The sequence below is a fragment of the Leucopleurus acutus genome (genome assembly GCF_964270905.1).
Source record: "Leucopleurus acutus genome assembly, chromosome: 2".
NCBI classification, from domain to species: domain Eukaryota; kingdom Metazoa; phylum Chordata; class Mammalia; order Artiodactyla; family Delphinidae; genus Leucopleurus; species Leucopleurus acutus.
Window position 1 is genome coordinate 112,075,394 of NC_139143.1, and position 24,237 is coordinate 112,099,630.

At 35.7% G+C, this 24,237-nt stretch overlaps 1 protein-coding gene across 9 annotated transcripts in view; it reads left to right on the forward strand.

Annotated features, from left to right (window-relative positions):
* EVI5 (ecotropic viral integration site 5) overlaps positions 1–24,237 on the forward strand; it is a 207,889-nt gene that overhangs the window by 110,524 nt on the left and 73,128 nt on the right. For 6 of the 9 annotated variants that reach the window (XM_082834512.1, XM_082834515.1, XM_082834517.1 and 3 more), the window contains 3 exons: positions 16,819–16,953; positions 20,419–20,559; positions 21,724–21,882. In XM_082834512.1, coding sequence (XP_082690638.1) covers positions 16,819–16,953; positions 20,419–20,559; positions 21,724–21,882 — 435 coding nt within the window. Of the gene's footprint in view, positions 1–16,798; positions 16,954–20,418; positions 20,560–21,723; positions 21,883–24,237 lie in introns of those variants that run through there. The other 3 variants (XM_082834513.1, XM_082834516.1, XR_014326026.1) reach the window with 2 other exon arrangements.

A 24,237-nucleotide genomic window follows, 5' to 3' on the forward strand; every position in this document is an offset into this window, starting at 1 on the left:
CATATTCACACACATTGTTGCTGTAGTCTCTACTACATTAGTGCTTCATGCTGCCTCCCATATACTTTAAGTCATCTATAGGTTACTTATAATATCTAATACTGTGTAAATGCTAGGTAAATAGTTGTCTGTGTATGGCAAATTCGAATTTTGCTTTTTGGAACTTGTGGATTTTTTTTTTCCTGAATATTTTCAATCCACGGTTGGTGGAATCTGCAAATGCAGAAGCTGTGGCTGTGGAGGGCTGACTGTACTAAAGAGATGGGTTTTGTTTTGCCTTTGTATGAAATGTCAATAATATCGAAGCATAAAAATAGGAAAAGCAGAATTGGAGGGTCATGTTGAGAATTAAGCTGAACTGAGTTATCAGTGCAATGTGATTTTGTTATTGGAAAAGATAAATATTATATTTACATTCAGTATAAGCTACAGTCTTTAATACATTGGAGTCATAAATTATTAGTTTCTTTGCATAGTTTTTCATATAGTAAGACCTGTGTATAGATGTGTATCAAAGATAAAAAATGTTGGTTTATAATGAAAAAGCTAAGTGGGCAAGCAAAAACAGCCAGAATGAACTGAAGCTTTTGAAAATAGTTAAGTGTAACAAAAAGAATCTTTGTACTCTAATTCAAAGGACAAGATAGACCCATATTGTGGGGCTATGATACAACAAGTAGAAATCAAATCTCTACTTCGATTTTGCTTCCATTTTTTTTTTTCTCACTAAGCAGACATTCTCCTAAACTGAAATTAACTGTAAAGCAGACATATAAAGCAGTAATGCACAAAAATAGGTGAAGTAACAGAATCTTCGTTAAATTTCTAGTTTCAAAGTAAAGTGATATTAGATATTAAAGTAACTTGCAAGATGATCATAGGAATATTATTATTATTATTATTATTTTTTTGCGGTATGCGGGCCTCTCACTGCTGTGGCCTCTCCCGTTGCTGAGCACAGGCTCCGGACGCGCAGGCTCAGCGGCCGTGGCTCACGGGCCCAGCCACTCCACGGCATGTGGGATCTTCGCAGACCAGGGCACGAACCCGTGTCCCCTGCATCGGCAGGCGGACTCTCAACCACCGCACCACCAGGGAAGCCCAGGAATATTATTTTTTAAAAAGAATTTTAGAAAATAAGAGATGCTAAAGGCTTTGAGGTTGGCAACTGCAGTTAGGTAATAGTGGTTAGATATCTCAGAAGAGGATCAGTGACCTTGCTGATGCTTCATTAAAAATTCCTGGAACATCTGGTTTGTGAACAATTAGATAACTTTTACTTGCTAAAAGCTAATTTACTATGCATAAGTCATAACAAACTAACTTTGTTTCTATAACAAACAAAAATTTTTTACAAGTTGTTGGTAGCGTCTCTCATGATATTCTTGACAAGGTTGAGAAATACAGATGAAAATAGTAAACTTAAGTGGCTTTATAGGTGACTAACTATATCAAAATGGCTGTTCATGTTGAAGTAAAGAGGTGTCAGAGGTCTTTGTCTCCTACATGAAGTATTTCAGGAACGTAGGTAATATTTTTTATATATATAAATTTGTTTATTTTATTTATTTTATTTTTTTTGGCTGCATTGGGTCTTCATTGCTGCGCGTGGGCTTTCTCTAGTTGTGGTGAGCAGGGGCTACTCTTCCTTGTGGTGTGCGGGCTTCTCATTGCAGTGTCTTCTCTTGTTGCGGAGCACGGGCTCTAGGCGCGCGGGCTTCTGTAGTTGTGACACGCGGGCTCAGTAGTTGTGGCTTGCGGGCTGTAGAGCACAGGCTCAGTAGTTGTGGTTCATGGGCTTAGTTGCTCCATGGCATGTGGGATCTTCCCAGACCAGGGCTCGAACCCTTGTCTCCTGCATTGGCAGATGGATTCTTAACCACTCCGCCACTAGGGAAGCCCCTAGGAATGTAGGTAATATGTTAGTGGTGAGTCAAGATTTTAAAATATTTAAACAGTCTATTCAGAATAAGAAACTAAATAAAAGATTATTTCATAGAAGTAAATCTATAGCCTTGCCTCTAAGTTTAAAACTTAAAGATATATGTTAGTGATGCTTTATGTAGCAAAATTGAGAAATTGACAGCGGATCAGGAATTACTAATAATATAATGAGACTCCCTGCATTCCTTATCCCAAGTATAGTCTTCTAGAAGTATAATAATCCAGTTCAGTTCTAAGTAGCTTGTAGAAAATTTGTAGTGTTGTATCTGGTTTGAATACCAAAACTCATATGAAATGTTTACAGACTGTGTTATGGCAAGTATAGGAAGATGTGGAATCCCTGGATATTTTTAGACTCTACTAAAGAAGATTTTTATAAGAACATCACAGTTATGGTCATTTTAAAGTATTTGAGAGGTGAGGTGATCTTATGGAAAAGTGGTTAGTCTCTTTTGATATTGCTTCAGAGAGCAGAATGTGTTTAAGATCCAAAGATACAAAATCTTACCAATCGGAATTTTGACAAGTGGAGTAGTTTCTTCGCAAAGTAGTGAGCATACTACTGCTAGAAAGTTACCATCTATTGCTAATTGTCTTGATTACAGCCTTCCAATATAACAACATGAAGTCTTCAGAATTCTCTAAGGGTTTCAAGTCTATTCCAGCAGGAGGTATTGAATTACCAGTATAATCAACCACCACCACCACCCTCTACTGCCAGTAGTGTCATTTTATATGCTATAAATAGCTTTGGATTTCATATACAGAACTGAATTCTAATCCTGTTTTGCTAACATTGTGACCTTGGATACTCAAGGATTGGGTTTCTTTTTTTCTCTAAAATGATTACATAAGGCTAGATCACCTCAAGTCTTTCTTTTTGATTTTTTTTTTTTTTTTTTTTTTTTGCGGTACACGGGCGTCTCACTGTTGCAGCCTCTCCCGTTGCGGAGCACAGGCTCCGGACACGCAGGCTCAGCGGCCATGGCCCACGGGCCCAGCCGCTCCGCGGCATGTGGGATCCTCCTGGACCAGGCACGAACCCGTGTCCCCTGCATCGGCAGGCGGACTCTCAACCACTGCGCCACCAGGAAAGCCCCTCTTTTTGATATTTTAAATGAACTTTATTAAGGTATAAATTACATGTAATAGAATTCATCAAATTAAAATTAAAATGTATGGTTTGATATGTTTTGATATTAGTTGTATAACCATCACTATCACAATCAAAATGTAGAGTATTTCCATCACCCCCCATGATTTCTCTCATGTCCCTTTGCAGTTCACCTCTCTATCCCAGCAGCCTCTCTGCTTTCTGTCACTGTAGTTTTGCCTTTTCTAGAATTTCATATAAATGGAATTGTAAGGTATGAGGCTTTTGTGTCTGGCTTCATTCACTTAACATATTCACTCAATTTTTTTCTTCTTGGCAATTTTTTTTCTTTACTGTGGTAAAATAGACACAACATAAAATTTACCATTTAAGTTCACAGTTCAGTGACACTAAGTACATTTATAATACTTTGCAACAATAACCACTATATTTCTAGAACTTTGTCATCATCTCAAACAGAAGCTTTGTACCCATTTTAAAAAATAACTCTCCTTACCCCCTCCACCTTTTTGCCCCTGGTAACCTCCGTTCTACTTTGTGTCTCTATGAATTTTCCTCTTCCAGGTAACTCATATAAGAATCATACAATATTTGTCCTTTTGTGTCTGACTTATTTCGCTTAGCATAATGCTTTCAAGGCTCATCCTTGTTGTAGCATTGCATTAATATCAGAATTTCCTTAGTTTTTATTGTGGCTGAATAATATTCCATTGTATGTATATATTTTGTTTATCCACTCATCTGTTTATGGTCATTTGGGTTGTTTCTACCTTTTGGCTGTCATGAATAATACTGCTGTGATCATTAGCATACACATATCTGTTTGAGTCCCTTCTTTTGAGTATATACATGGAAGCAGAGTTGCTGGATCAAATGTTAATTTCATGTTTAACTTTTTGGAGACTCAGCAGACTATTTTCCACAGCTGCTGCACCATTTTACATTCCCACCAGTGTACAGGGTTCCAATTAATTTCTCCACATCCTCAACAACTCTTGTTCTTTTCTTTTCTTTTTTCTTTACTGTGTTTTTATTAAAACCCATCCTAGTAGCTGGTAGTAGGTGTGAAGTGGTATAAAGAAATTTAAGTAAATGGAAAGATGTCATGTTCATGTATTGGAAGACTTCATATTGTTAAGATGTCAACACTACCTAATATGATGTATAGATTTAATTCTATCAACCCTGTCAGTCTTTTACAGAAATGGGAAAGCTGATCCTGAAATTCATATGGGATTACAGGGAGCCCTAAATAGTGAAAACAATCTTGAAAAAGAACAGAGTTGGAGGACTCACATTTCCCAATTTGAAAACTGACTACAAAGATAGAATAATCAAAACAGTGTGGTACTGGCAACAGGATAGACATATAGATCAATGATATAGAAATTGAGAGTTCAGAAATAAACCCATACATGTATGGCCACCTGATTTTCAGCAAGGGTACCAAGACCATTTGATAAGGAAGAATATTCTCTTCAACAAATGGTTCTTGAAAAACAGGACATCACCATGTGAAAAAATGGGCTTTGACTCCTACCACACACCACATAAAAAAATTACTCAAAATGGATCAGTGATCTTTATGGTTTTAAAACACGTAAGGATAAATTTTCATGAGCTTAGATTTTTGGCAGTGGATTCTTAGATATGGATTCTTTGACACCAAAAGGATGAGCAACAGCAACAACAACAACAACCGAGAAACAGATAAATTGGACTTCAAAATTAAACCTTTTGGGCATCAGGACATTATCCAGAAAATGAAAGGGCAACCTGCAGAGTTGAAAATATTTGAAACTCACATATTTAAGTGTTTAGCATCCAGAATATATAAAGAACTCTTTCAACAAAAAGGCAAACAACTCAATTTAAAAATGAACAGAGAATTGCAGTATTACTTACCATAACCAAGACATGGAAACAGCGTAAGTGTCCACCAGTGGATGAATGGTTAAAGAAAATGATACACATGAATACACACACACATAGTGCACATGCTGGAATATTATTCAGCCAATAAAAAGAATGAAATCTTGCCATTTGCAAAAACATGGGTGGACCTTGAGGGCATTATGCTGGGCAAAATGAAATAAGTCAGATAGAGAAGGCACATATCACATGACCCACTTATATGTGAACCTAAAAACAAACAACAAACCCCACCGAGCTCATAGATACAGAGAACAGATTGGTGGTTGCAAAAGCTGGGAGGGTGAGTGAATTGTGGTAAAGGGGGTCAAGAGGTAGAAATTTCCAGTTATAGATAAGTCATGAGGATGTATGTACAGCATGGTTACTATAGTTAACAATAGGCAACTGTATTTCCTGTTTGAAAGTTGCTAAAGAGTAGATACTGCAAGTTCTCATCTCGAGAAAAAAGATTGTAACTACCTATGATGATGGATATTAACTAGACATTGTGGTGATCATTTCACGATATATGCAAATACTGAATCATGATTCTGTATACCTAAAAACTAATATAATGTTATATGTCAATTGTACTTCAATAAAACTTTTTTTTTAAGTAAGCAGAAGACTCCAATAGACCTTTCTCCAAAGAAATATACAAATGTCAACAAACATATGAAAAGATGCTCAACATCATTAGGCTTTAGGGAAATGCAGCTCAAAACCACTATGAGGTTTCCACAATCACTAGGATATCTGTAATAAGTAAAAACGAAAAGGAATGTTGGCAAGGAGATGGAGAAATTGGAACCCTTGTATATTGCTGGTAGAAATATAAAATGGTCAGCTACTGTGGAAAACACTCTGGTGGTTCCTCAAAAGCTTAAACATAGGATTATCATATGACCCACAATTCAATTCCTAGATGTATGCCCAAAAGAATGGAAAACTGATGTTCAGACAAGTATGTGTACACATGTTTGTGGCAACATCATTCACAAAAGAGTGGACATAGCCCAAAAGTTCATGAACAGAAGAATAGATAGGCAAATTGTGGTATATACGTACAATGAAATATTCAGCCATAAGAAGGAATGAAGTACTGATGCATGCTATGAATAATATGGATGAATCTCCAAAACATTAAGCTAGGTGAAAGAAGCCAGACACAAAAGATCACATATTGTATGATTCCATTTGTATGAAATATCCAGAATAGATAAATCCATAGAAACAGAACAGAGGTTGGTGGTTGCCAGAAGGTTGAATGGGAAAAGGGTGAGAAACTGCTTAAGAGGTTTTACTGTGGACTGATGGAAGTGTTTTAGAGCTAGATAAAAATTTGTGGTTGTACAACATTCTGAATATCCTAAATGCCACTGAATTGTTCATTTAAAAGTGTTATTTGAATTTTGCCTAATTGTCTAAAGAAGAAGGCTACAGAACTGAAGGGTATATGGCTCAAGGAAATGACGCATTTAGTTTGAGTAATTGTAGTAGAAGGTGGAAATAAGGGAGAACATATAACATCCCAGTGCTGAAACCCATTGGTTGAGGTCAGGGTAGGACCAGAAGCAAGTGAGCTAGCTTGTATGAAGAGGCTGAGAGGACTGGAAGAGCCCTCAGGCCTGGAGTTGAGCATGTCTTAATCAGCATTGTGGTTGCATTGATACTAAAAGGAGAATGCAATGTGGAGTAGCGCAGAGCAGGTCAAGGTTGGCAACTACAGAAGTGACTTACAGTACGTTGTCAGATGAATACCCTATAGGAACTGTAGCCCAAGGCAAGGGAGTTTAAGACATACAAGAGACAAGAATTTGGATTATCAGGAGTTTAGTGGGCTAATGAGAGAGCAGTTTGGGCAAGTGTTGAACATGGAGGCTATTATCCATAGCTGTGATTTACGTGATTTGGGAAGATGTGGTGTTAGGATAGGCCATCTCTGTTAATGTGCCAGAGTAGAGCAGACATATTTTTATATTTTGTTTATTTTTTTTATGTCCTTCTACTTAGGAATAAGGTTGTTCCCAGAATCTCAGTGAATCTGAGATGGTCTCACTTAAAAGGGCTGGAAGTGACAGAGGCCAAGTAGGCTATTATATGAATATTGGGAATGTGGATAGTATGATAGCTAATGAGGGTGACACTCCTACAGTGAAAAGGATCAAGGTTGTCTTCAATATACTAAATTACAACTAGAAAAAAATGTAAAAAGATAAATAAGAAATACCATGCAAACACTAAGCAAAAGAAAGCTGGAGTGACTGTATTAATATCAGATAAAGTAGACTTCAGACTTCTTGGAATAAAGAGGTACATTACATGTTGGTAATATGGTCAGTTCCATAAGAAGACATAACAATCTTAGGATTGTTATGTATTTAGGAATATATGTCTCCTAATATGTGTATGCTCCTAATGATAGGGGAGCATGAAGCTGAACTGATAGAACTGAAAAGTGACGTGGACAAATCCACAGGTACAGTTGGAGTCTTTAATACCCCAGTCTCAGTAATTGGTGAAACAAGTAGGTGGAAAATCATTATGGAATGGATATCAAAGACCAACCAGCTTGGCCTGGTTGGCATTTATGGAACACTTCACCTAATAACAGAATACATGTTACTTTTAAGGGCACATGGAACATTTACAAAGATATTTCTGGAGATAAAGATATTCTGGACCATAAAATAAATTTTGACAAATTTAAAGTAACTGAAATCATAAGAAGTATCTTCTTTGACTCTAACAGCATTCAGTTAGAAATTAATGATAGATATCTGGGAAATCCCTAAAATATTTGGAAATTAAACAACACATTTTTACCCCTGTGTCAAACAGAACATCTCAAGGGAAATTAGAATGTGTTCTGAATTAAATGAAAATGAAGACACAAAATTTGTGAGATCTGCCTAAAGCAGTGCTTAGTGGAAATACTATAGCATTGAATGCTTATATTAGGAAAGGAAATAAGTCTCAAACCAACAATCTAAGCTTCTACTTTAAGAAACTAGACATGTAAGAGGAAATTCAACCTAAAGCAAGAAGGAACAAGTAATAGAGTAGAAATTAATGAAATTGAAAACAGTATAAAACAAAAATAGAGAAAATCTGTGAAATCAAATGCTGGTTCTTATAAATCATCAGTAAAGTTGATAAAACTCTGTCTAGACTGACTAAAGATAGAAAAAACAAAAGCCAGTTTAGGGGTGACATTGACTTTTTACAGATGTAACCAAGTTGTCTTGTCTCATATCCTGGATTTGTCTGATTCCTTTCTCATGGGGTCATATTTCCTGTAAACTAGATTCAGTTAAACATTTTTAACATTTAGATTATAGATGATGCTGTGCTTTAAATCAGGAATCACATAATGTAAGTTCCCACTATTAGTGATGCTGCTGAGTTTGATCACCATGCTAAGTTTGGTTACCACACAGCCTTTCCCTTGTAAAGGTATGGTTTCTTGTTTGCAACGATTAAGTAACACATTGGGAAATACTTCTGTACCAAATAAATATCTTGCCCTCTATTCACCTTTTACCTATGGTTTTAGCATTCTCTGATTGGGTTTCCAAAATTGAGATTTTCATATTTTCTCATTTTTTTCTACACTGTTAGCTAATGTTCCTCTGTAAAAGAGACTTTTCTCTTTTTCCCCTTCAATCTCTCTCTCTTACTCACTATTAATACTTTTCTATCACTCCAGACTCATGGGCTTTTGTTTGTTTTGATGTTTCATATCATATTTAATGGTTTTAATGCTATTGGTACAATGATATATATTAAACTTCTGAGCAGCAGTTTTTAAAAGGTAAATTTTATTTTTAATAAATTTTGAGTATTGATATGCTTTAAAAAGCATTTGTGCAGTACTCAATCATTGAGTAATTGTCTTTAACACATCATTGCATTTTATGCTGGCTCTTGATACTTTGAACCTGATACTGCTGGTTTTCAAAAACAATCGTGTTAATTTTTTTTTTAATTGAGGTATAGTTGATTTACAATATTAGTTTCGGGTGTACAACATATATATTCAGAGATTACACTCCTTTAAAGTTATTACAAAGTAATGGCTATATTTCCCTGTGCTATACAATATGTTGTGTTAATTTATTATTTAGTATTTACACTAAATAAAATTTAATATTTACTTATATTTAGTAATTTTAAATTAAATAATAAATATTAAACTAAGCACAAGATAAACCAAGCATTGAGATTAAATTATCCCTTTAAGTATTTGTTATACATGTTGCATGCCAGTTTTTCTAGGAAACCCATAGAAGTAGAAATGATCCAATGATATTTCATACAGTTGCATGTCTGACTTTGTCCTTTTTGAGTGTGATGGGGCACAGATGTGTTTATATTGGATGATTTTTCCTGATGAGACCAACTGTCTGAGTCTTGCTTGATCTATTTATAAACTTTTTGCCCTATACATGACTGCTTATCATTCAGGTGTCCTGAATAAGTAATTGTTGTCCAGCAGTTTGTTGGCTAGGATCAGCATATACAAGAAGGACTGTAACACTTAAAGCTGCTGAGCGCTGAAATGACTGCCTTTTGAGGTTGTTGGGACCTTTGTACCAGGAAGTACTTAACAGGAGGCTAGACAAGATTTCTTTCGATCTTCCTTCCTCTTCCTATAATTCGAGAAGAAAATATGAAATAATTATGTGATACTTTTAAGAACCAAGGATTTGATATGAGGAATAAAAACTAATCTTACTTAGATTAAACACATGAATAAACATTAATAAACTAAAAACTATCCATTAGTGCAAGTTGTGAAATCGTCTAGATAATTTATTTTAGAAAGTGTGTTTGTTAAGCAGCATTTAGAATTGCCCCACACCTGATTTACCTAGTGGGTTTGTTTTTCTTTATGAATGTGGAAACTAATGTTTAATATTTCTTCCTGCATTATAAATACTTTTAAACTCTACTTTGGTGACATTTCAAGAAAAAGCCATTTAATTTGTAATTATTGGTAAGTTTATGTACATCTTCCTAAAAATCCAAACTAGACTGATGACTTAACACATTAAGCTTCGTAAACTCTCAGTATGCCTAGAAATCTGAACAGAAGCTTTCTTCCAAACTAATTTTGGCCTTAGTCTAAGATTAAATGTTTTATATTCATATGTAATCATCTCTTTTCAGCTTAAATAATGAGTGAACATTCATTTTAGTGGAAATAATTGTTTTCTTAACATTTTCTTCATCAAACTATCTTGCAGTTTGTGTATATAAATAATCAGAGATAATCTTCCACTTTTTAAAGGATGTGTGTAATTTTTCAGATGTTGGGAATAAATAATTTAAAAATGATATACCAATTAAAAAATAAATTTATTTATTTTTGGCTGCGTTGGGTCTTCGTTGCTGAGCACAGGCTTTCTGTAGTTGCGGAGAGCGGGAGCTACACTTCGTTGAGGTGTGTGGGCTTCTCAATGCGGTGGCTTCTCATTGCAGAGCACAGGCTCTAGGCATGCAGGCTTCAGTAGTTATGGCATGCAGGCTCAGTAGTAGTGGCTCTCAGGCTCAGTAGTTGTGGCACACGGGCTTAGTTGCTCCGCGGCATCTGGGATCTTCCTGGACCAGGGCTGGAACCTGTGTCCCCTGCATTGGCAGGTGGATTCCTAACCACTGTGCCACCAGGAAAGCCCCCAATTTCTCAAAAAAGTTTAGTGTGGCAAATCTTTAAATAGTACATCCATATTGCTTGGATTTTTAAAAAAAGACTCATTGGAACATGTGGTAGAGGGGATTACAAACATTTTTTTTGGGATCATATGCTGGGTGGGAGAGCAACTTTTTATTTAAGTTTTTTTCTCCTTTAATATTGTCTTGCATAGAATCATTCTGGACTCTTTGATAGTACAGGCATTTTCTCAGATGCTTTGGATGTAACAATGGAAATGTACCATATCCCCACACTATTACAAATTTTGTTTCGTTTTGAAACAAATAGATTTTTTTTTTTTTTTGCGGTACTCGGGCCTCTCACTGTTGTGGCCTCTCTCGGTGCGGAACACAGGCTCCGGATGCGCAGGCTCAGCGGCCATGGCTCACGGACCCAGCCGCTCCGCGGCATGTGGGATCTTCCCGGACCAGGGCACGAACCCGTTCCCCTGCATCGGCAGGCAGACTCCTCACCCACTGCGCTACCAGGGAAGCCCCCAAATAGATTCTTATAGGTTACTTTTGCAGCACTGAATTTCCACTCCCATTGTTTAATATATGGTTTATGATAGAGGGGGGCTTTGTTGTTGTTTTTTAAACCAAGAGTTGACTAGCTAATTGATTCAGCAAATAAGGTTTCTCACTATGAAAAGTACGGTTTAATTCTGGCAATATAGTGGTAAATCACACTATCCTTGGCATTGATTGTATAGTATTTATAGAGATAGATATTGTGAAAATTATTTAATTAGAGTGGCAATTAGTACGACGAGAGAAGAATACAGCAATTCAGTCACATCTTCAGGCTCCACTTCTAATTCTAGTTCTCTTGCTGTTTTCACCACATCTGCAGTTACTTCTCGCACTGACTTGAACCTCTCCACGTCATCCATGAGGGTTGGAATCAGCTTCTTCCAAGCTCCTGTTAATATTGATATTTTGACCTTTTCCCATGAATCATGAATGTTCTTTTTGTTTTGTTTTGTTTTTTGGGGGTTTTTTGGCGGTATGCGGGCCTCTCACTGCTGTGGCTTCTCCCGTTGCGGAGCACAGGCTCCAGACCCGCAGGCTCAGCGGCCATGGCTCACGGGCCCAGCCTCTCCGTGGCATGTGAGATCTTCCCAAACCGGGCACAAACCCGTGTCCCCTGCATCGGCAGGCGGACTCTCAACCACTGCACCACCAGGGAAGCCCTCATGAATGTTCTTAATGGCATCTAGAATGGTGAATCCTTTCCAGAAGGTTTTCAATTTACTTTTCCCAGATCCATCTAAGGAATTGCTATTTATGGCAGCTATTGCCTTACGAAATGTATTTCTTAAATTTTTTGAAGACTTGAAAGTTGGAATTATTCCTTGATTCATGGGCTGCAAAATGGATATTGTGTTAGCAGGCATGAAAACAGTATTAATCTCATTTTACATCTCCGTCAGAGCTTTTGGGTGACCAGGTACATTGTCAGTGAGCAGTAATATTTTGAAAGGAATCTTTTTCTGAGCATTAGGTCTCAACAGTGGGCATAAAATAGTCAATAAACCATGTTGTAAACAAATGTGCTATCGTCAAGTCTTTGTTACCATTTAGAGAGCATAAGCAGAGTAGTTTTAGCCTAATTCTTAATGGCCCTAAGATTTTCAGAATGGTAAGTGAGCATTGGCTTCAGCTTCAAGTTTCCAGCTTCATTAGCCCCTAACAAGAAAATCAGCCTGTTCTTTGAAGCTTTGAAGCCAGGCATTGACTTCTCTTCTAACTGTGAAAGTTTTAGATGGCATCTTTTTCCAATAGAAGGCTGTTTCATCTACATCAAAAATCTATTGTTTAATGTAGCTGCCTTCATTAATGACTTTAGCTAGGTCTTCTGGATAACTTGCTGCAGCTTCTACGTTAGAACTTACTGCTTCACCTTGCACATTTATGTTATGGAAAAGGCCTCTTTCCTTAAACCTCATGAACCAATCTGTTTTAGCTTCAAACTTTTCTTCTGCAGCTTCCTCACTTCTCTCAGCCTTCATAGAACTGAAGAAAGTTAGGGCCTTGGTCTGGATAAGGCTTTGGCTTAAGGGAGTGTTATGACTGGTTTGATCTTTAATCCAGACCACTAAAACTTTTTCCATTATCAGCAATAAGGCTGTTTTGCTTTCTTATCATTTGTGTGTTCAGTGGAATAGCACTTTTAATTTTCTTTAAGAGGGACTTCCCTGGTGGTCCAAAATCCGCCTTCCAATGCAGGGGACGTGGATTCGATCCCTGGTTGGGGAACTAAGATCCCACGTGCTGCAGGGCAACTAAGCCCATGCTCCAGAACTACTGAGTCCGCGCACCTCAAGTAGAGAGCCCACATGCGGCAAACTACAGAGCCCACGTGCTCTGAAGCCCGTGTGCCACAACTAACGAGAGAAAACCCACACGCCACAACTAGAGAGAAGCCCACGTGCTGCAATGAAGAGCCAGCGCACCACAACAAAAAGATCCCGCATGCCGCAACAGAGATCCCGCGTGCCGCAATGAAGGCCCAACGCAGCCAAAAATAAATAAATATTTTTTTAAAGTTAGGATCATTGTCAAAAAAAAAAAAATTTTTTTTAATTTCATTTAAGAATTTTTCCTTGGGCTTCCCTGGTGGCGCAGTGGTTGAGAGTCCGCCTGCCGATGCAGGGGACACGGGTTCGTGCCCCGGTCCGGGAAGATCCCACATGCCGCGAAGCAGCTGGGCCCGTGAGCCATGGCCGCTGAGCCTGCGCGTCCGGAGCCTGTGCTCCGCAATGGGAGAGGCCACAACAGTGAGAGGCCCGTGTACCACAAAAAAAAAAAAAAAAAATTTTTTTAAAGAAAAAAAACCACGAATTTTTCCTTTACATTCACAACTTGGCTGTTTGGTACAAGAGCCCTAGTTTTTGGCTTATCTTGGCTTTCGACATGCCTTCCTCACTAAATTTAATCATTTCTACCTTTCGATTCAGAGTGAGAGACATGCAACTCTTCTTTCTCTTGAACACTTGGAGGCCGTTGTGGTTTTATCAAATGGCCTGATTTCAGTAGTGTTGTATCTCAGGGCATAGGGAGGCCCAAGGAAAAGGATGGGGGGAATGGCCAGTCTGTGGAGCTGTCAGAACACAAACAACATTAGTAACACCGAAAGTCACTGGTCACAGATCATCCTAACAAATACAATAATAATGAAAAAGTTTGAAATATTGTGAGAATTACCAAAATGTGACACTGACTTGAAGTGAGCAAATTGTTGGAAAAATGGCACAGATAAACTTGCTTGAAGTAGGGCTGCTACAAACCTTCAATTTGTAAAAATTGTATCTGCAAAGTGCAGTAAAGCGAGGAGCAATAAAACGAGGTATGCCTCTATTAAATAATACCCACTGTAAGCACTATTAACAGATGGTGATATATAAGGCTATTGCGGTGGTTCAAAGAAAGAGATGAGAGCATAAATAAAAACAATGACTGTGAAGATGGAAAGCAGCCGACAAATTCAAGAGATGTGCAAGTTACTAAGACTTTGTGATTCATTTGGTATGGGTTGAGTATAAGAGGGGAAGTTTTGACTTGGTCAGTTGTTAGATGGTGGGATCCTTAGCATATAGTAGTAAATACATGAGGAGGAAAAGATGGGGAGTCCAGTTTTGACATGTTGAATGTGAGGTGAGTATGAGGCTAAAGAGATGAACAAAACCAGTAGGAAGTTGTGAATATGAATCTGTAGCTTAGTAGAAAGATCAGAGCTGAGAATATGGACTTGAGAGTCATCGCTTTCTATGTATCTGTATATCTGTCAATATCTATCTATGTATTTATTGTCCCTAGAGTTCCATTATTGTGTGTTCTTTCTTCCTCCCTCTTCCTGTCCCTCTTTCCCTCCTTTTTTTTTTTTTTTTTTTTTTTTTTTTTTTACTATTTACGTATACACAGTATCTGATAGTGTCTTTATACAGACTGTATTAGTGGATGAAATCACATAGGAGGAATCTACAAAATAAGAAAGTTAACAGGAAGATTGAGAAAAAACACACAATATTGGAACCCTGGGGCCTACTGATTGATACACACAGACATATACACACACAGATACACGTAGACATACATACCTATAATTAAGTAGTTCAGCTGACAGAGGAGACAGAGAAGATATGAGGTAGAACCGTGAAACAGTAATACCTCAGAATCTGAGGGAGGAGAAATTTTTGAGTTGTCAGTTGTTTTAAATTCCATAGACTATCTGGTGAAGGTAAGAGCTGAATAAAAGGGCTTTCCATTGAGTTTTTATATTGTTATTGGGTATTAATATTGTTAGCGATTAGAGCAGTTTCATCAAGGGATGAAGACTAAAGCTAGTTTGCAGTGGGTTGAGGAACAAATGGGAAATATGAGAAGAGAAATAGCATGTACACTATAGAATGTATCCCATTAACAATAGAGGATGATTAGAAGTTTTGTAAATTTTATTGATAAAAATTTGTTCCCAATATTAGTACAGTTTTTTGTTTACTTGGTTGGATCAGTTGGATTATACCAGATCAATGGTTTCATTCTCATTTTGGCTATTTGGGTTTGATGTATTCCTGGGGCTCTCCTGATAGAGTCTTGGAAAATAAGTGTGAAGTAACATAGAGGTTTAGATTAAAAGCAAAAAATTCTAGTATTACTCATAAAGTAACTATGACTAATTAAACAAAAATCATAGCACCTGCATTTTGGATGTGGTCATTCCAAAATTGCCATTCTCCTATTTGGTAAGGTAAGTATTTGCTAAGCTGTTACACCTATTGCAGATGTACTTCTGGTATTGATATATTGTTTTAATAGTATCAGAAAATTACTAGGAGAAACAACATGTAGTACACTGAATTTAAAAATTCTCATTTGCCTAATAAGTGAATGGTGCATTTTTAAAAATATCTTTTTGGGTAACTGGGGCAAGGGAGTACCATATGTTTTAATTAAGTATTTAGTAGTTTTTAAATAGAGTTTTAATTTGATGTCTGTTTTGTTACTAATGTCTTGAATAGTAAAAGGAACCATTCTTTACTTGTGCTAGTTCAGTGGGAGATTATTCCCTATGACTCTATGTTGGAATTTTGAGTTGTCGCTATTTTTTTACTATGTGAGTTAAATGTGAAGTGATAGTTTATTTTAGGAAGTCTTTTATAATGGTGAATTCAATATCTTTTTGCTTTTTTGAACAGCTTTGTGTAGAAACTAGTTTAAAAAAAGGGATTTCTAAAGTAGCTGTATTGGTATAAAGTAGGAAAGGAAATGGAAAGGTTTCATGCTTCCATGGCTAATTTCTTTATGCAGCATCTTCTTTTTCTTTGCTTCCAGCAGTCATTTCCATGAGGATATTTAAATAGGTCTACATTTCTAACAACAAATACATTTTTATTCTTTTGGGATTTAGGATGGTTCACGTTATTGTGGATGCTTTGTTTTTATTTCTATTAGGTTAAAATAGAATTTTCAGTAAATACGTACTTGTCTTCTGTAGTCTGTAATGGTGCTGTCTAATAGTAATATAATGTGAGCCAGATATGCATTTTAAAATGCCATGTTAAAAGGAGTAATTAATAATTAATGAAATTAATAAATAATAAAAATTTTATTTTATTAAATTAATATTTTGTTTAACTTGGCATTTGAAATATTATTTCAACATATAATCAGTGTACAAATTACTGAGATATTTTGCCTTTTTATTTCACACTAAACCTTCAAAATCCAGTTTGTATTTTACACTGAAAACTTTTCTTAATTTGGACTTACCACATTTCAAGTGCTCTGTAACCATATATGGCTGGTGGTTACACTGTTGTACAGTTCAGGTCTATAGAGCTGGAACAAATTCTTAGTATCTGGATGGATGGACAGATAAAAAAAGATATTTATCTCCTATAAATTGGATTCAGTTAGTGTAATAACTGATTATGAACACCCAATAATATGATCATCTTTATAGATATCAAACCTGGAATTTTTTGTTCATTGAAAGTTAATTGGAGGAGATAAGCTGGAAATATTAGGTGGATGGAACTTTTACAGTCTGGTTGCCCTCAATAGTTGTATTGTGTAATTGCACTTATTTTTATTATATATATACATGTTCATACTTATGAAAAATTTCAGTGTATGTCTATAACTTGTAGCATAAATGCAGTTCCAACTACAATGAAGATTTTGTGCTACAGCTAGAGAAGGAATTGGTCCAAGCCCGACTGAGTGAAGCTGAGTCTCAGTGTGCACTAAAGGAAATGCAGGATAAAGTTCTGGATATAGAAAAGGTAAGAACAACATAAATGCTTTCATTCCCGAATTAGAATGGGACATGTGATAGATACTTGTTAAGTACTTACTGAGTAGTGAAATTGGACTTGGTGTTTTTGCACATTAAAAATCTTACATATTATAAGAGAGGAAAGGAAAAAAATACCTGATTCCCATTTATTCTTTGTTGTTGCCATACTACTCAAAGTGCCATATTTAGGGTAAAAATGGAGATTAGAGCCCTTTTAGAGGAAAACAACCAAGATAATTTTGATATGAATAATGTTTAAATGTCAGAGAAGAGAAACTTAGGGGATAGAAATTAACCATTGTCAAGATGAATAGTACTTACAGCATTTAGACTATCACCCGAATGCAGCTGGTACAGTATCTCCCAGACTTCTCATTTCTGAAATTCTGGGGGAAGTGGGACAATTTGAACTGTAACAGTCTACAAGGTAGTAATATTGCCTCTTGGCCATTGGCCCAGTACTAACCCTTTTTGTTTTGTTTTTTAGTATATAAAATATGCTGAAAGTATTTGTCTTAAGCACATTTCAATTAATGTAATTAAACAGAAGGCAACAACTTCTAGAAGAATTAGATTTAGCTATGAAAAACTTGCCATATATTTGTTAATTTATGGAATACTTTTTGGGTCAATCCAGACCATAGTGTATTTTTTAATTTAAAGCCTGTGCTAAACACAAGTAAAAAGAACTAAAAACATAATCACATTGGTAGTTTTTTTAAAAAATGAAAATTACCATTTTTATCCCTATAGTATATAAATACATCATGTTGCTTTTATCCAAATAAAAGGTAAATTTCAAAAAAAAAATCCACTGTGAAATTTACATTCTGACTAAGCACAAAAGTACACAAATATTAGGTCTAATCAGAAATTTCAGCTGACAAGTGAACATTTTTACTTTGAAATATGTAGATCTGAGATATAGGAGTGAATATTTTGATTGAAACACATTGCAAATATACCTTGTTTTCATGTAAAAATAATGTTTTTAAAGAGAAAAAAGAAATTAACCATCATCTTCAAATATTATAATACCTTCATCTGCAAGAGGTGTAGAAATAGACCAATACATAAACATTTCAGTGAAAATTTCATCTGAGTGTAACTGTTACAGCTTTCCAAGCTGCAAAAAAACCACCTCCGAATATATAGGAAGATCTTAGCTGGAGGTGTACTTACAGAAGCTAACTTAACTTTTTTCAAAGCTATTAAAGAACAGATTAGTAGTGGAAATAGAAATGATTTTAGGTTTCTTACAACCCTCTGACTTGAGAGTCTCCAAATCACAAACTCTGAATCTCTGTTTTCTCATTTATAAAATCATAGATGATTTGGGCTCTGTGTTGCGTTTGTTTCTTTGGCCCTTGGGTAGTATCTAGCCATTGAGTCAAAAACTCATAAATAATGGACATGAAAGATACCCTCAAATTGTTCTTAACTGTTAGAATAGGGTATAAGTACAATCAATAGTGGAATAATTTTGCTAGAAATCTACTTGCTATTTTTATATTATTTTTGGAAAACTTATTCTCCTGTTTGCTGAGAAAAAAGCCGGCAAGAATGCTGTAAAAATTGCCTAATTAAGAGTATTCTGGGCTCCATGATTTAGGTAAGAATCTGGATCTTTTAGTTTTGAATATTTGGTAGAAAGAAATGTCCTTGGGTCCAATTTAAAAATAAATTTTTAAGTAGCTTTGTTGGTATTCATGATATAGAGTAGAGAGGAAATTGGAAGGTTTCATGCTTCCTATGGTTAATTTCTTCATGCAAGATACTTTTTTTAATGCATATACAGTAAATTTCTGGTTTTCAATTGAGAAAATATTTCAAGTCCATCATAAAAATGTGTAGTTGGCAAGAATAACTTTATTCCATCATCTCTGTGGGCTAAAATCTTCATGAAATATTTCAGATAGAAAATTTCATAGACTCAGGACTTGATATTTCAACAGTACTTCAGTTTACTTAAGGAGCTTTTACTAGAGCCTAATTTAGGATTCTTTGGTCATTCCCCAGAGCAGTTTAATATGGCAACCCTATATCCTATGGTGGGTCTTTCACCATGGTAGGAGATTAAATCTTGTACCCTTGAAGCAAATATTTAGGTCACCTTGGTGCTTATTTCTTGAATATTGATATAAATAGTGACTAAGGTACAGATGTTTTACACTCCCTTTTCAAAATGATAATGCTGAGAAAATATAACAAAACAGATTTTGGACTATTCCATAAATCTTTAAAACATAAATGATGTTCATGCTTTGTAGTCCTAATCAGAGGTTAGTATGTTCACTGCCATATTGAAAAACATTTTTAATCCTGTTGCTCCATAATTAGTATTTTATTAAACAAAACAGAGTTAGACTTTCTGTGTCCTCAACATTAAGTACAGTTACCCTTATACCTTCCTGGTGGGAATGTAAAACGTGCAACTGCTTTGGAAAAGTTTGACAATTTCTTAAAAGTTAAATGTAGAATTACCATCTGATCCAGCATCTCTGTTCTTTCATATATACTCAGGAGAGTTAAAAACATATATCCACACAAAAACTTTTACATAAATGTTCATAGCAGTGTTATTCATGTAACCCCAAAGTGGAAACAACCCACATTTCCATCAACTGATGAACGTGTAAATAAAACGTGGTATATCTGTACCATGGAATATTATTTGGCAATAAAAAAATGAAACTTGAAAACATGCTAAGTGAAAGAAGCTAGTCATAAAAGGCCATGTATTTTATGATTCCATTTATATGAAATATTCAGAATAGGCAAATTCATAGAGACATAGATTAGTGGTTGCCAGGGGCTGGGGGTAGGGGAAACGTAGAGTGACTGCTAATGGTATAGGGTTTCTTTTGGGGGTGATTAAAATGTTCTGAAATTAGTTTGTGATGTTGATTGCACAACCCTGTGAATACTCTTAAAACCACTGACTAGGGACTTCCCTGGTGGTGCAGTGGTTAAGAATCCACCTGCCAATGCAGGGGACATGGGTTTGAGCCCTGGTCCGGGAGGATCCCACATGCCGCAGAGCAACTAAGCCCGTGCACCACAATTACTGAGCCTGCGCGCCGCAACTACTGAAACCTGCATGCCTAGAGCCCATGCTCCGCAACAAGAGAAGCCACTGCAGTGAGAAGCCTGCGCACCGCAATGAAGAGTAGCCCCCACTTGCTGCAACTAGAGAAATCCCATGTGCAGCAATGAAGATCCAACACAGCCAAAAATAAAATAATTAATTAAAAAAACAAAACAAAACCCACTGACTAGTGTTCATTAAAAGGGTGTTTTATGGTTTGTGAATTATATCTCAATAAAATTAAATACAATGACATATGGGAGAAAACAGCTCATTATTTTGTTGTATTTTATTGTTATATATGCTGTATTTTATTCTTTAAATTAAAAAAAAAATCCCCAATTAAATTTTCTCTTGCTTTAGAGAAACAACTCGTTTCCTGATGAGAATAACATTGCAAGGCTTCAGGAGGAACTCATTGCTGTGAAACTGAGAGAGGCAGAAGCTATTACGGGTTTAAAAGAACTTAGACAACAAGTCAAAGATTTAGAGGAACACTGGCAGGTATATCAAAATATTTTGTGTGCTTTAAAAAAGGTAAAACCTGAATATCCATTTTTTGTGAATTTGAAGTAGTTAATGACGAACACTAGGATCTGAGTTTAAAGTGAGAAAGACCCTGTTTAATATACAAAACTGAGAGCATTTATAAATTGAAAGTACCTTTAGGCTTTTTCTCCCTTTCTGATTCTTATAAGTAAATAAAAGATAAAATAGAGATCAAGTCATTTTTATTGTGTTCTTATACCATTGTGATTTGTGTAACTTTTTCTAAAGAACTAAAAGAAAATACTTCTTTATATAGTATTTATTTCTTCTCCTGTTGATATTAAATTCATTGGTCAGTATGAAACATCAGAAGGGTGACACCAATATAAATTTGTTCATGAATTTGTAACTTCTTTTGAAAATGGTTTTCCCACAAAATAAAACAGACATTCAGTTATATGCCCACAAATTTATTCACCCACAAATTTATTCACATATGAGGGAAACTATTGATAAGTAGCAAAAAAACAAAACAAAACAGAATCTATAAGAGAGAAGGGAGAGAGGGAAGAAAAAATAAACTACACATCATTTCAGAATAGTGATCTTGGTATGAATTTGGGATGGGGGATGCATCTAGCAAAGACTGAAGTCAGTCCTTTAAGTTGCCATGGCTTTTTTTTTTTTAAAGAAGTATCAGATGGCATTAGAAATTAGAAACAAATGAAACAAAACTGTCCTTCACCACAGATATTTTGAGAACACTGCTCTCAACTTCTAATATTGTTTCCTTAATTCGTGAAAGGCCCAATTTTCCCCTTTTCTTGGGATTTCATTACAAAATAATGTAAAAATCTCTCAGAAAAAAATTAGGGTGAAAAATGTATTCTTTACAATAATTAATCCACAGTATAAAAAAATTGAACTATATCTGGGTTTATATCGCACATCTGCCACTTACTGGCTGTGTGACCTTTCTGAAGTTACTCACAATTTCCATTTTCACACCTCTATATTTAAAATAATAGTGTTTAACTTTTAAGATTTTCTGGGGATTAAATAAAATGATTCATATAAAGTGCCTTATACAGTACTGGGCCTGAAATAAGTGCTTCGTTAAGTTGGCTCTTACTGTAATACTGGGAATATTTGTTGCGATATAATTTTTTTGTATTTCAGCGCCACTTAGCTCGTACTACTGGGCGATGGAAAGACCCACCTAAGAAAAATGCTGTGAATGAGTTACAAGATGAACTGATGACCATTCGACTTAGAGAAGCTGAAACACAGGCAGAAATAAGAGAAATAAAACAAAGGATGATGGAAATGGAAACACAGGTATAATGGGAAAGCCTAATAGCTTTAAAAAATACTGTTAGCCCATTAAAAGTTTATGCACAAATTGTATCATCCTTAGAACAGAGCCAAAAGGTGGACATATGAAACTGTCTAGACTGCAGTTTTCTAGCCCAGATAAAAAGGGCTAAAAGTGTATTCCTTGACAGCAGAGATTTAATATCTTCTTTGACTCTTTCAACAAAGTTTAAACAAGTCATAAAACTCTATATGACTTTGTTTCATTGTTGTACAACCTGAAAGGGAATACTCATGTTGAGCAAAATTTCTTAACCTCAACAATATTAACAGTCAGGACCAGTTAATTCTTTATTGTGAGACTGGCCTGTGCAATTGTAGTATGTTTAGCAGCATCCCTGGCCTCTCTACCTACTACCGTATCCCTCTACCCTCTACTCAGCACCACGCCCCTGCCACACTGTGATGGCCGAAAGCATCTCCACACATTGCCAAATGTCCCCTGGGGGGCAAAATTGCCCCTGGTTGAAAACCACTGATGTAGAATATAATGTGAATGATGCTTCCTAAAGTTGTGTAATGTGGTGACTCTGAGCAGTCAATTCCGAAATTACACTTCTTTCTTCTCAAGTCCCATTTTCTCTAATAAATCTTATCTCAAATATGCTTGACTTAAGATCTGCAAAGTCCTTTTTATGTAACCCATTTACATTATAAAAGTACCTTTGGTACATTTGGTTTTTATGTGGTACATCTGTGTGGACTATATTCTTTATTCTCTGTAATGTCACTCAGTTTTCAAAATACTTATTCAGTCAGTAGGGGGCATAGTTAACTCATATGTCATTCTGTATACTTACTGCAAAATGATTATCCCAAACAGACTCATATATAGAGAGAACAAACTGATGTTCATCAGAGGGGTGAAGGAAGGGGGTTGGTACAAATAGGTAAAGGGGATTAAAAGGTACAAACTTCCAATTATAAAATAGTTGTCATGGGGATATAGTATACAGCATAGGGAATATTGTCAATAATATTGCAATAACTTTGGACAGTGATGTTATCAGACTTATTGTGGTGATCAATTTTCAATGTATATAAATGCCATACCATATGGCATTTATATGTCCCTACGTTGTATACCTGTAACTAATATGTCAAGTATGCCTTAATAAAAAAAATTAAAAATACATAGAAGATATTAAAAAAAATGATTATCCCAACTTGAACATGGAAATGATTATCCCAACTTGAACATGGTAATGTGGATATGTAAATCCTTTAGATTAAACGTATCTTGTTTTACATTGTTCAAAGTTATTTTCTTGTATTGTTCATTGTAATTAAAAATAACAGTAAGATTATGAAAAGTAGAAATCCAGCTTTGTGATGGTAAGTTTTATTTTTATAATCAGATTTTATCCCAGTATAGATATTAAAGATGCAAACACAACTTTTAAGCCAGTGTTCAGGATTTATTTCAGAGTGACTGTAGGTGAATGGATCAAACTCAGCAAATGTGGTTTTGGGAACTTGTGACTACAAAGCAGTATGCAGCCATCAAAGATCTTACACTTAAAAAAAAAAAGATCTTACACTTGAGAAATCAGGCAAGCACAAACTGTATTTAATATAATTCACTATGTGAGATAATCAAGGTTAACTAAATTTACTGTGGTAATCATTTCGCAATATATGTAAGTCAAGTTATTATGCTGTACACCTTAGACTTAAACATGCTATATGTTAATTATATCTCAGTAAAACTGGAAGCAATGTATAATTCAGAAATTTGTAAGTAGAGAGTTAGATAGAAATTGCTATGGAGAATAGGACAGGACAGTTAATTGCAACTTGGTGGTTTGGAGAAAGGCTTCCTAAGGAATTTGTATTTTGCACTGTGCCTGACTAATGATCGTGGCTCCTAAATGTCAGTACATGTACTGGTGATGATCCATGAAGTTTTCTCATTGCAAAGTGAGGAAAATAAAAACAGATAGTGTCGTGTGATGTTAATGCTGTATTAGTCATCTAAAGAATATTACATCAAACACCTATGTATCCAGCATCCAGATTAAGAGATAGGTCCTTGGTCCTTGTTGATACATGTAGCTCCAGTTCTTTCATTTTAATGACTTTTAGAAAAGTCCACCTGATAAGTATACCTTGGTTTATGGAGCCACTTTCCTTTTCGTACCGATTTTTGCTATTACAAACAGGGCTGCTATGAGCATTCTTGCATGTTTTCTTGTGTATATCTCTAAGAGTTTCTTTAGTACAGGGGTTCTTATCTTTTTTGTGTGCCATGAACCCCTTTGGCAGTCTGAAACCTATGGACCCCATCTCAAAATGTTTTTTAATGCATAAACTACATAG